Genomic DNA, 13,580 nt, shown 5'->3' with positions numbered 1-13,580 from the left:
AAGTACCTACCAATCCTATTTCGTTATATTTACATTATTATCAGTCGGGGCTTAGAGGATCAATTACACTAACAATGTTTTAGATTCAATCATTTTTGATCCCACTGAGTGGATTATTTGTTCTAAGAGGTCATAATCGGTACCAGCCTTTTTTGGCAATACAAAGACTATTCAAGTACAGATTTTTCGAGGTCAAATAACGGCCAGAATCCCGATATTGTATTCTCTAACCTCATGTGCCTGTCATCGCAACAACAGTCCCTTCAAGTGAACCGTAACAAAAGAAGAAATATTTGCGGAGGAACTGGCCCGGACTAACATTACACTGCACATACTCTAGCAAAAAATGCAGAAAAAGTATAGCTTTTGTGAGAAACATTTATATATCATGTGTATATTTTTATCTTCATGTCTTATCATTCATTGTCAGGCACCTCTTGAGTTCGATAATGTTCTTGTTTTATTGTTGATTAGAATATATCTATAGATATGTGTCGAACTTGTTAAAAATATAACGAGAATAATTTGTTCTGATCATAATATTATGGAAACTTGTTGTTAGATTGTATTCCTGAGACTTGTATTATACGCGTTTACCTATTATTTATTTTGACCTTTAAAAGGCCTCTGCAGTGTATCCTTAAAATAAAACTTCTGAGTGAGTAATTAATCCTAAGAAAGTTTTGAAATAGATGTAGGCATTGAGGGTATTTCTGGGATACGAGGAAAATTATTTTTTATCGGAAAGGGCGAACGGTCATACATAGTCACCTGATAAGCGATAGATACCATGTGAAAAAAGTTTCACTAAAAAATCTCAAACCATGAAGGTTCTATGTCAATTCGAAGAACCTACTATAGAATAAAACAGCAATTTCATACTTTAACCCCTATTATTAACAAGAGTTATAAATTGCAATTACTAATGATTGCTTTATAGCTAACCGTGCTATATTTGACCGGGACACCACGGTGGTGCAACCAGTCGCCTCTACCAACAAAATGTATACAGTTCTATAGGGACTTACTCACCTGGTGTCGCGCCATGACTCTGGTGTCTGTATGATGTCTAGTTTGGTCGTTCAATCGGTCAAATAATAAGGCCTTATACACTATTATAATCAATCATTGACTGCGCGAACACGCTGATCTGACATTTTGGAGCTTTAAATTGAAATAGCAATGTCAAACTAGTCTTTGATTAAGTTTTGTAATAATGCCCATTTTAGTTATATAGATTATGCTTTATTTATTGAAAAACGAGAATAGAAAATATAATAAATGTTGTAGAAACTAACTCCAAACCACAGTCGTACCAAACTCATTCTGCGATGGTTTTTAAATATTAAACTACTTTTAATAGATTAAATAAATAATTTGAATAGTCTTACCTATGACGGAAAATACTGTAGTACGACCCTTAACTATTATACGAAACTCTAAGGAGTGAAAGCCTCGTGAATTCAAATTCAAAAGTCGAAAACTAACACTCATTCGAAAAGTATGCCTCAAACATGAGAAGAACGGGGCAAGAAACTCAGCGGAGCTTTTTTACACGCTGTTTTTTAGCTTCACCTGTATGTATGTTTGTTTGTAACCGAATCATTTCCGCGCGATTTTGACCTACTTTAAACGGCCAGATGTCGTTCAAACTTCGTAGATTTATCGAGGACCGATGACAATACATTCATTTGAAAAAAATATTCCATTTTTCAATTTGCCAAATATGATTTTTTTAATTTATGTAATTCTTTCAATCTATCGTGGATAAGGCAGGAATTGATATTCATTTTAAATTTAAAACATTATCTTCTCAATCAAAGCGTGTTTTTTAGTTTATAAACTATTTTTATTTAAATATTATCTGCCTCCACCTGTTTCTGTCCAGCTCGTCTCTTACTACCGTGGAGAATTGAGGACGATCTTTTGTCTACGGTATATCCAACCAGAATTATTTATTGTAACCTTTCGCTGCCTCTGCGCATTATTTGGCCAAAATATGAAAGAATACGTCGTCTGCATATATTATACCGTCAATAATTTATTTATTTTTACCGTATATTTAAATAGACGCTTTATCGCATAATATTACATAGTATCTGGTCCCTACATAGGCATAGTCTAGGTTAAGAAGCCAAAGGTCAAAGAGTGCACTGTGTGTATGTGTGTGTGTACCTTAAGAATAGCTACCAAGTCTTCATAAGTGGGTGTGTGTTGTATTTATATGTGTGTAAGTATGTGCTCAATCTACTTGCAAATGTTGTATTATTGTTGGTATTGGTATCTCGTACAAACTATCTATTAAGTTTATTTATAAATGTGTAGTTAGTGTCATATTAGATCGTCCCGTGAGCCGCATGTATCCCCGGCGCGGGCCCCGGACCGGTTCCTTTGTCAGCCGCAGCCAGAACCTGCATATGTAATGCCACCGTACAAAGGAGTGAATACGATCACGTGGCGAGTGTCATCTTTCAACACAATAGGTGACTCGGTGTGCAACAAGGAGGCTTGTACTAATCTGGCTATTAGTAGAGGTTTCTGGTTATACTGGCAAATTTTGATAGGTGCACAGCTTACGTCATTTATATATATACGTCTAGATAGACTAATAATAATAATTCTAATTAATATTGATGAACACACGTGACAAAATACATTTTAACAGAAAACCTTAATACCTATAGCAATATCTATGTATGAATTTATAATTGTAATGGACAGGGCGTATCTTTTTCAGTTTTTCATATCATAAGGGAAATCTAACTTCTCGCGTGTTTGATGAGAAAAGAAAACATGACACAATAATATATAATGTGACGATAACAAAGATAATGGATTCTGTTGTTATATGACATGCGCGTGCTCCGGAGTACAACGTACTGTCCTCTGATCTCATTATCGGAGGCATGTGTTGTTAGCTCTATGTTACTCTTTCACACTCATATAGTTACTAGCTGACCCGACAGACGTTGTTCTGTTCATAATATAAAAAATGAGTGTGTACTGTAATGTACGTACGCAATCCTATTAATATTATAAATGTGAAAGTTTGTATGTCTGGATGTATGTTTGAACTTCTTTGACGCAAAAACTACTGAATGGAGTTTCATGAAACTTTATAATAATACTAGTGGACCCTACAGACGTTGTCCTGTACGTAAACGTCTTAAACAAGAAAATAACCGATTTTTCAATTTTAAGCCGTTAGGAGGAGTTCACTAACATACACGTGAGCAGGAGAGTTATATAATATGGACGGAATTGAGAACCTAAACCAATCTCAAATTCACTGAAACAAACAAAAAAAATCATCAAAATCGGTCCAGCCGTTTAGGAGGTAGTTCAATTGTGAATCTAAACCATCCTCGAATCCAGCTGAAGACACACAGAAAGTTTCATCAAAATCAGTTCAGATGTCTAGGAGGAGTTTGGTGACATACACACGCACACAAGAAATATATATATTAAGATAGCTTACACACCAGAATAACACATAGGCTATTATTTATAAATCTATCGCGTGAATTATACTTTATATAGCTATACAACGTTTGCCGGGTCAGCTAGTTCTATACTTCTATACTTCTTTGGCGTAACAAAACAAAAATCTTTCTTAAAAAATTATTCTTCGTGCATTTTATTAATGTCCAAGGAACAATATTGTTATTGAGATATATTATATTATTACATACAACCAATCAAAATATTATTATGATAATAATTTAGTTGAAAAACGTTACTTTTAAATATCTTTGAATAATTTTTAATAGTATTTAGTAGTAGGTACAAGCTAACCCGTCAAACGTGATTTGCCATATAAATAAGTTCAAAAACTCTGTGGAATTTCGTAAAAGCCGAATCCTCGTTAGGTGACCTCTACTTGGCGAAAGGAATATTCCGACCAAATTTCAAGTCGCTACGCCTTATGGTCCCAAAGACATGTGGACGTCTCTTACATAGATATACATATATTTAAATTACTAGATTCCATAGAATTACTAGACTTCCACGTGAACGTAATTCTTTCATGCAAAATATGCACTTTTTACATTTAGGGCAAAAAAAAATACACAAACCAGTCAAGTGGGTGGGGGCTTAACGAGTCTGTAACATTACAAACCATCAAATAACCTTCAATGAACTGACCCTTTCTTCAGCCAAAATACGGATCATTTTATTATGCACGGTAATTATTACTATAACGTAACCCTTAACACCACATAAGAAACTACTGAAATAAGGACCCCTTCAAAAACCTTACCAATATTTATAAAATTAGTTGATATTGGCAAATGTAAGTTCTAGTAATGCACCCTATTGATGTTGCTTGACTCTGTTGACTCAGTGTTTAGCACGCGAATGATTAAGTACATAAATAAACTGTTATTGTGTGTTTTGTGTGACGTAATCACTAAATTATCATCAATTGTATAAAAAGATAGACACGCCGCTCATGCTGGCAGCCGATGATTGTCTATGACACGCATCACGAAAGTGGCAACGTCGCTGAGGCTTACACATGTACATATATTTACACGGGTGACTTAAGTTCCACAAACGAAAGTGGAGCCTGACTTTACACCCTAAACACATGGTCGGATTTGATCCGAGCGAACCATCGTACCGCGTACAATAAGATCGTTCGTCAACTATCGTTTGATTTACTATTACGATAATTATTTGGATGACCGCTACGTAGTGTGTACGGTTCACTAAAGCCATATAACACCGGCCGTCTCAATTCGGCCAGGTCGCAGGCGGCTAAAAGAGACTAAAATCCTTATCATAGCTGCGGGCGTGGTGATTAAAATTGAACGCGAATGGTCAGTCGATTGATTAATTATTCATTCACTATTGAAATGCTGGTTCGTTAATCAACTATTCTGTTCAGTAGTTTCCAAAGAAATACCTAGTCTGTACATATGGGAGAGCGATGCGACTTTCAATGACGATTTGTGAACCGCAGCCAATATCGACCCGTGTCATTAGCGAATATAACTAAAGCCACGTCGTGTCGACCACTGCTATTCATTTGATGTTGCTGACTATTCTATTCTGCTAATTTGAAAAGATATTTGAAAGCAATCGACAACTGTTGGCTGCATGCAAAAGGCGAAAGATTGTTAAAAGTAAGCCTCGATAATTAAAGTGAATTGCAACAGACATATTAAAATTGAATTACAAATAGAAATATAGATGTTTTATAGGCCGTTTGTACATTGTCCTTTTTTATACCCATAAAAAACACGGGGATCTATTCCGTAACTCGTTATCTGACTTAAAGTGATTTAATTAAAATTAACATAACTTGTAATGTAATAACCGTACAGATATTGATGCATTTTGCTGTGATTATCAATACTGCAATTGTGGCAATAGCATATGTGTGTAATAAAAGTTGCATAAGACATTACTCACTGAAACCTATATCACCTTGATTAGAAATATTCTATTAGCTTTAATTAGTGCTGTATTTCTACGTAGTTATATAATATATTATTATTTATTTTAAACTTTGTGTTATTATCTTTCTCAATATAGTTATTGTGTTGATTGATAAATACGAAGATCACCGCGGTTTTATGAGTGTTAGTGTAGTGGTAGTTACTTCAGTTAACAATGTCAGTGTTGTAATTTGGCGAGTACATACACTTACAATATACAAGCGTACACTCGATTAAAGCGCGTGAAAGAGGAGATCATCTAGCCCCCTACTACTTTAAATATCAAACTGAAAAACAGCTCATGTATACGGTAGTGTATACTAACTCTAATGTATATACTTACTATTCGTGCGGATAAAGAATTGGATTATAACACGCATCGTATCTACTGCATACTTACGACCGTCGGTGCGATATAAATTTAATAAATCCTAAAAAGGTAATAAATTATTCTGAAAGTACAGGCTCAGTGCGATCCCATATCTAAAACACACGTATCGTATGGCACAGTGTTTGCTCATCGTCATTGCTGGTTGTGCCCTGCGTGTAGTAACTAACTAGTACATCGTTGCCGGCAGTCGGCACTCGGCAGTTGATCGCGAATCGCGCTCGCGGGCGATACGTTAGCAAACTGGAGTGCCCTACAGGCCCAGTATGCGTCGACACCTTAAGAGTTACCGATGGGCCGAAAAACATGGCCCTGCCTCTCGGAGAAACCGGCCCACATTCCGAGCCCGTTCTCTTCCGAATACTTGACAGCGATAAGAGCGGCCAATTGAGCCGCGCGTGTGATCGAATATCATCGTTCTGTAAGAAACTGCGCCGCACCATCAGTGAGTTTCAAACAACAATATTATCACAACAAATGTTTCATGTGCATCAGTCAGTGGATTTGTTACATTATTGCGGCTTTTAATGACTTGCTGCCTGAGCACAGTTCATCATGTTTTATATTTGTGTGTTTTAATATGGCTTTTGTGTTTTGCTGCGTGTCAGGCGACGTGGACACACTTATAAAGGGCGAGCTGGCTTCGGAAAAGAAGGGAACTGCTTCCCATCGTAAGTGCTAGATGTGTCGCACTAAATTAGATCCAGTTGTGTCAGTGATAGTTCGGCTCGCTTCATTTAGCTGTGTTCTTTATATATTGTAGTGTAGTTGTTCCACGACAATCCTCCATATTATCTTGCAAAGAGTTCATCATCATCAGTCATGTTACTGTGTCCTTATTATTCATTTTAAATATCATTATAGTAATTGGTGTCGTATTTTAGATTACTTACTGTATAATTACGTAATTCTGTGTTATTTTAGCTATTGTAGTAGTTGTGAATCTATGCACCGTAAATATGTATTATTCTTATCAAAATTTAAACTCTCAAAACAAAGGAACGTTGTAATTAGTAGGTATCGCTTAATTAGTTCACAATTCCCAATGAGAGGGCAGCCTCGGTACACTTAAACAGTGGAAATGCACTTTCCCTTACTAACACCACATCGACGAAGAAAAAAGAACGAAAATTCATTTGCCAAGTGCGAGTCGCACTCGCGTACGAAGGGTTCCGTATTATATACTATAAAAATCACCTTTATTGCGTGGGAGTTTCCTTAAGTATTTATTTTATTCTGTTTTCTAGTATTTGATGTTATAGCGGCAACAGAAATTGTACATCATCTGTGAAAATTTCAATTTTTTAACGGTCACGGTTCATGAGATACGCCTTGTGACAGACGAACAGACGGACAGTGGAGTCTTAATAATAGGCACCCTTAAAACAAGGACCGCTCCTGTAGTTTGCATAAAAAAATTTGAATTACTTAGTTGTCAGACTATTGCAGTGATATTAATAATAAATTTAGTATGAAATTAGAGTAACTCAAAGAAATACTCTAGAATGTATTGACTTCCAAATCGATACCAATAAAAGTGTTGCCACACCCAGACAAACTGACGCAAGTCAGACTGGTGGCTACACCCTGTTTGTTCGTGGCAATCTAATATCACCCTTATAGGTATAGTATACCTATATGATTGACAGCCTTGTTAGCGGTAACATACTCAATACTGACTCCATCATATGCGATCATAACTAGTCTGTTATTACTGTATGCATCAAGCGAAAAGAGGAATGCATCATTGGAAAGTAAATATACATCTACTGTCAAATAAGTTCTTAATTGTTCTTTTAAATACTATAGAGCGTTTTTTTGTGTTTTTTATCTTGTGAAGGCCTGGTTGCACCTATCAGTCAATAAGCAACCTAAACCATGTTTCAAAAGTTAATAAACATTTAAGTGTATAAGACTTTGTGTGAGTACTCACTGCCCATCATTGTTCTATTTAAAAGATTTGGTCCGGCAGAAGTTCGATACAGATAAATTTCTCATAGGGCTCCTAATTTTGTAAATACGAGGTGCTTACCTATACATTTTAATTAAAAAAGTTGTAAATAGTCATATAAATGTTGTCTTAGGTACATATATTGTAGAAATGGTACATTTTTTTTATTTCAATCCTTCCTTATAGGTACATAACTAAAAATTGGCTGCCGATAAAGTTTTAGTGCAATTCGCCCTACACGGCATTTAGATCTGTCAACGGGCTTCTCTGTCGAAATTTGTCGTTGAAATATATTGCAGTTTTACCAACATATTGTTGCTGAGTCTGGCTCGTTAAGTCTTGTGGACTTAATGGCCCCAATGTGGTGGTCGATTAATTTTCTTGTTTTCTATAAGATTATTTGGTACTTTTATAGATTTATTATAAAAAAGATATTAGAGTATATTTTAATTAAATTTTACAAATAAAATTCTCCAATATTTAATAATGTGATAATTTATCAATCCTCTAATACTGTTGTTGTGTCCGACGAGACAGCGATACGCAGGTTCTAATTGATAAATAAAAGGGTTCGTTGGCTACCTTCCTGTATACTTATTATATTATTAAGCTTTGGTTATATCATTTACTCAATGAATAAATAGTACAATCTGGAAATATGATTACTTTTACTTTACAAAGAAAGTTAACGTTAAAATCTAACGTTACCTCTAAAAATAAAATAACCCTTATCGCATTCTATTTCCAATTTATTTTACTTTACATTTTCAATAAATCATATATATGCAATATTTTAAATAATAAGAATAATATAACCACATGCGACATAAGTACAATATTATGCTTTCCTGAGAAGCTTGGGTGTTCTGTTCAGTGAAACAGAAACTTATAATATTTTTTAAATCTTTGTATATGTATAATAGACGTGTCTTCGCATGAACAAGTGTTATTTAGCATTTCATAAAAAAGTCATCGCAAATCTATTACGCCCTAGAAAAGTGGTTACGATTGTTTTACTATTGGCTCCATTTAGCGGGCTTCTATAATCAATTTAATTTCACCTTGGGCCTTGGTATTTACCTTGTGACGTATAGAAATGTTCTTATGTCGTTACTATTAACGATAATTGCTAAAAAATTCAATTTATAACAGTTGTTGTTTGAAAACATGTCACGAGAACGGTCACAAATTTCGACGGATCTACACGTATAAATTGTCTAAGGAGTTAAATATATTAATATTTTATGAAAATAGGGGACGAGACGAGCAGGACGTTCAGTTGATGGTAATTGATACACCCTGCCCATTACAATGCAGTGCCGTTCAAGATTCTTGAAAAACACACAAATTCTGAGCGGCAATACAATTGCGCTCGTCACCTTGAGACATACGATGTTAAGTCTCATTTGCCCAGTAATTTCACTAGCTACGGCGCCCTTCAGACCGAAACACAAAAATGTTTACACATTACTGCTTCACGACAGAAATATGTGCTGTCGTGGCACCCGTGATCTAGCCGGCATCCTGTGCAAAGGAGCCTCCTACCGGTAAATTGCTTTTTACAAATCTGTTTGGTTTGTAAAAAAATACGGAATTTCAAAACCTATTTTTACGGATATTTTTATTGATTTCTGTTAGTTTTCCGCGCAACTTATTTCGTAATGAGGCGGTGCTTGTAGTTCCTTTTACGACTTCCTAATTGCCAATGACAAACAAAGAACATTAACGTCACATTATTATGTTTTTGTGTCGCTTTGTTCGTAGTCTTTACTTGTTATATCACAAGGTAGCGTCATTTTAAATACTTAAGTAATCTTTAATAACATGAAAATTATGGTATGTTTAATTTAACTCAGTTAAATTGTTAAATCTAATAATCATGTCCAATATAATTCGATGCGCCTTTCATGTTGTCCGTAGATATGCATATTCAGTCTGTAATAAATATCACTACATATTATAAAAAAACGATATTTGTTTTAGGTGTCGGAAAAAACATTCATCTGGGAGTTTACAACGTAATTCTTATAGTTTTTCTTATTACTTACATATTATAAGATAATTCAGAAATACGTTTTTGTTTAATTTTTAACTCATTAACTTTTATCAGGTACCGATGGCTTTAGACTAAATTATTCCCCAATACTTACATTTAATTCTATTGACAGAACAGCGTCCGTCGGATCAGCTCGTTAATATTATTTTATCAAATCCATCATCTCTTATCATATAAAAATAAAATATTTGTTTGAACCGCATCGATCCCATCTACGAAACGAGGTCAAATTTCTCCTAATAGCAAGGAACGTGAAGGGTAGAGGTGCTCGTTTACCAACATATTATATGAGTGAATAAGTTCGGACTCTCTAACGTTAAGATTCAATGCTATTTCGTCATTTACACTTAAAATTGATTTTATTATTTGTTTATATTCAGCTATGAAACAAAACTTGTTTATTTCAGTAAGTTTACCACTTTTATACGTCATTTACGATTCGTCGCAGCCGAAGCGAGAGGCAGACTGTTTGACCAATTTCCATATTCATTTTCGTTCATGATTTTTGTTTCTCCAAGGATGCTTATATTATGTAAGTTCGTTTCACTTTCCTAACAAGAGGTAAAATGTCTGATTAAGATAGGAACATCCTGTCCAACCGATCCTACAAAAATAAATGAGCTATGTTACGTAGTGATTAGGTATTGTTTCCTCACACAATCTTTTAAGTCCGTCATAGTTGGCGTTATATTATATTATCTGTAACAATTCGCAAGTCATATCTTGGTGTCGTACGGCCGCAGCGAGGGTTGCCAACATTTTTTTTCGGCAAGATAAAGTGTGTTACAAAATAAGATTTATTAAAAATATATAGTATTTAAAGAAAAAAATAAAAGAAAACACATAGAAATATATTATAGTAGTTATTATTTTTTTATAAAAACTTATTTTGTTGCACTTGGTGATCATGAACAGGGACGTCATATTGAAAATTACATATTGTTGCCTCCTCCCTCTACCGGGCGCAATAATGTACAGTCTTCACTCCATATAAGTACAATATTTCTTGGATTCTTTAGCAATCTGATTAAACTTTGGATGTGGATTATAATTTTTTGATTGCTCGCAATATTGAAGCAAATTAGAAGACAATATTCATGTTAAACTTATCTCTCTTATTTAAGTCTACCGACAAGAAAAATCGCTCGTAGGAAATTCGTGTTTGTGGTTAAGTAGGTACGACTCTGTACGCCTCTCGTGGAAATAGAAAAAATTGTTTCCTGTTGCGTGAAACCTGAAAAAAACATGTTATCCCTTGTCGCACCAGATACTTTATACAAATATTGTATTTCTGACATGACCTTCCTGACTGCAAGTAGTTTGACCATCCTGTTCTGATATCTAGTTTCCATATAATAATTTATATACATTATAATATTCATTCTCTTTGTTCCGTAGTTAACGTTAGTGATAGTAGATTGTATCTTATGGAAGCAAAATAATATTTTTACAGCGAGGACACTTCTTTGAACCCTGAACAAATTGTTGGATTCAAAGTACGTCTTCGGAGCGATACACTCTATCTACTTTTCATCATCCACTGTGAGGAAACAAAAGGCGCCTCATATATTATACAATTATCTTTCAATTAAATATAGAGTAACAACTATATTAAAATGAAATAGTATCTAAACATGAAACAACTAAAAACTTATAAGTATTTACAATTTAGAAATTTTCCCAAATATGGAGAATTAATTGTTTTATTAGGAATAGAGATTGTTGTAGATTTTATATTCTGCGTGTTCGAAATAATGTCCGAATCTGGCTCATTTTGAGGAATATGTGACGGTAATTCTCGTTGTTTGGATGTAGATGAGTGGCATGGATGGATTAACTGTTTTCCACGATGCGTTAACATTTTTTCGCCTTGATCTCAATGGAATTTTCTATATACCCTCTGCTACAACACCCATCCTCCATGTCGCTTGAGAACAGTTAAGTCCGCTCCAGAATCTGCCAAAAAGGTAGAAGTACGGCGAAAACAATATTCTGTATGCACCTTGGTATCTGATAACTTCAAATAAGTAGCGATTTCTTGTGGCATGTCAGAAATTTTATTTTTTCCCATAATTTGTATAAGCACTTTCCATTTTGATAACGGATGAAAACACGATTGGTCTTCATATCAGAAGGACACAGGTCCAAGTATTTTTGTACAATAGTTTTGTATTCTTCTCGGATAACGAAGGATCGAGGTCAGTTTTTGTTTTTTTGTGTATGTCAGTTTTACTAACAGTATATCATCCGAGTGATTTTTTTTTAAAGTTCATTGCCACGAAAAGCTCCACGTACTCCGAAAATTAAAGATAAAAAAGTAAACGATAAAATGCACATTTCAAAACACTATGGTTATATTTTACTAATTAACCATATATATACATAGTTACTTTCTTTTACCGCAAGAAAGGCTTCGTCGGGTGCCTCATTGAGGAAACATTTTTGACTGAAACCACATTTTTAGATTTAAATCCTCTTCAGATACGCTATTAATAACGATTGTGTGTCCAGTTTTGCGTCGTTATAAGAACTGACTTGATTTTAGTATTGAGTAGGTATATAAAATAAAATAATAGATAAAAGAAATACATACTCCAAAGAGTTGGAAGGTTGTTTAGTTTTGGCCAAGTACTGGAAGTAGGCCATAAACACAGATTCTGAAAAATTCTTGGCGCCTCTTGCATTTCTCCATTCAATAAAATTACCATAGGTTTTCATATATTTCTCCCGGGATTTTGCAAGTAATAGATAGGAGTTAATTCTATACAGTCATTGTCACTTGATTAACTCATTTTTGAAAACAAAACCGTGAATTTCTAACAATCCTTGAAAATTAACTAAAACGCGGGCTGTAGTTCGCGCGTTTGTATTTTTTTTTTATTCAGCCGGCGGCGGCGTGACTATGGGCCGTTGTACCAGCCAGTCTTTATTTAAACAATATTTGCGTTCGATTTCTTTGGCGCTGAACACTAAGATGTTCCAAATTTAAAATTTTTGCGGCGCACTTATAAACCTTTCGAATAGATGGCATGAAAATAAAATTTAATCATACTTTAAGTGATGTGCCAAAGTAATTTTCGGCATTAGTGAAGCGAGCTTACAATAAGCCGCTCGTTAAAAATAGAATGTCACTAATTGCGTGCGTGTTATGTGAGTGTGCGTGTGTTACTGATTGGTCACGTTGCACGTTGCAGGCAAGGACGGCTCGAAGGTGACGACTGTGGTAGCGACGCCGGGGCAGGGCCCCGACCGGCCTCAGGAGGTCAGCTATGCCGACATGAAGTTGATCGGCAACGGCAGCTTCGGCGTCGTCTACCAGGCCAAACTGTGCGACACTGGCGAGCTGATCGCCATCAAGAAAGTGCTGCAGGACAAGAGGTTTAAGGTGAGCAACACTTTATCTGATCCCGCCTGTTACAATAATGTGCCTAAGTAAAGTAAGTCTTCGTATTGTCTGCCCCTAGGAATAGCGCATATTTCAGCTTGGTGACAGAAATAGGCAGTTGTGGTACCGCCCTTACGAGAGTACGTAGGCGGTACCCCGACCAATAGAGCAGTAGTGAATTATTGTTGTATTGAACATCCCTTAATGTTTCATGAGAAAACAGTTGGAATGGAGAACTATCCCTTATAATATAATAGAATGTGAATCTAGATAGATATAAGATGAAAGGAAGAAACGATGTGGTGCGATAATAAATGATGTCTACGGTCGTACCGATTCTTTCCACTGGTGTCACG

The 13,580-nt window shown here is 35.2% G+C and overlaps 1 protein-coding gene across 9 annotated transcripts in view; it reads left to right on the top strand.

Moving 5' to 3' along the window:
- The window catches only part of LOC126974100 (glycogen synthase kinase-3 beta-like), a 59,393-nt gene that overhangs the window by 19,438 nt on the left and 26,375 nt on the right, over positions 1-13,580 (top strand). For 3 of the 9 annotated variants that reach the window (XM_050821506.1, XM_050821510.1, XM_050821515.1), the window contains 2 exons: positions 6,441-6,503; positions 13,034-13,224. In XM_050821506.1, the coding sequence (XP_050677463.1) occupies positions 6,441-6,503; positions 13,034-13,224 (254 nt within the window). Of the gene's footprint in view, positions 1-6,018; positions 6,278-6,440; positions 6,504-13,033; positions 13,225-13,580 lie in introns of those variants that run through there. The other 6 variants (XM_050821511.1, XM_050821513.1, XM_050821512.1 and 3 more) reach the window with 4 other exon arrangements.

Source organism: Leptidea sinapis, chromosome 31 (assembly GCF_905404315.1).
Source record: "Leptidea sinapis chromosome 31, ilLepSina1.1, whole genome shotgun sequence".
NCBI lineage: Eukaryota > Metazoa > Arthropoda > Insecta > Lepidoptera > Pieridae > Leptidea > Leptidea sinapis.
This window is presented reverse-complemented; position numbering and strand designations above follow the sequence as displayed.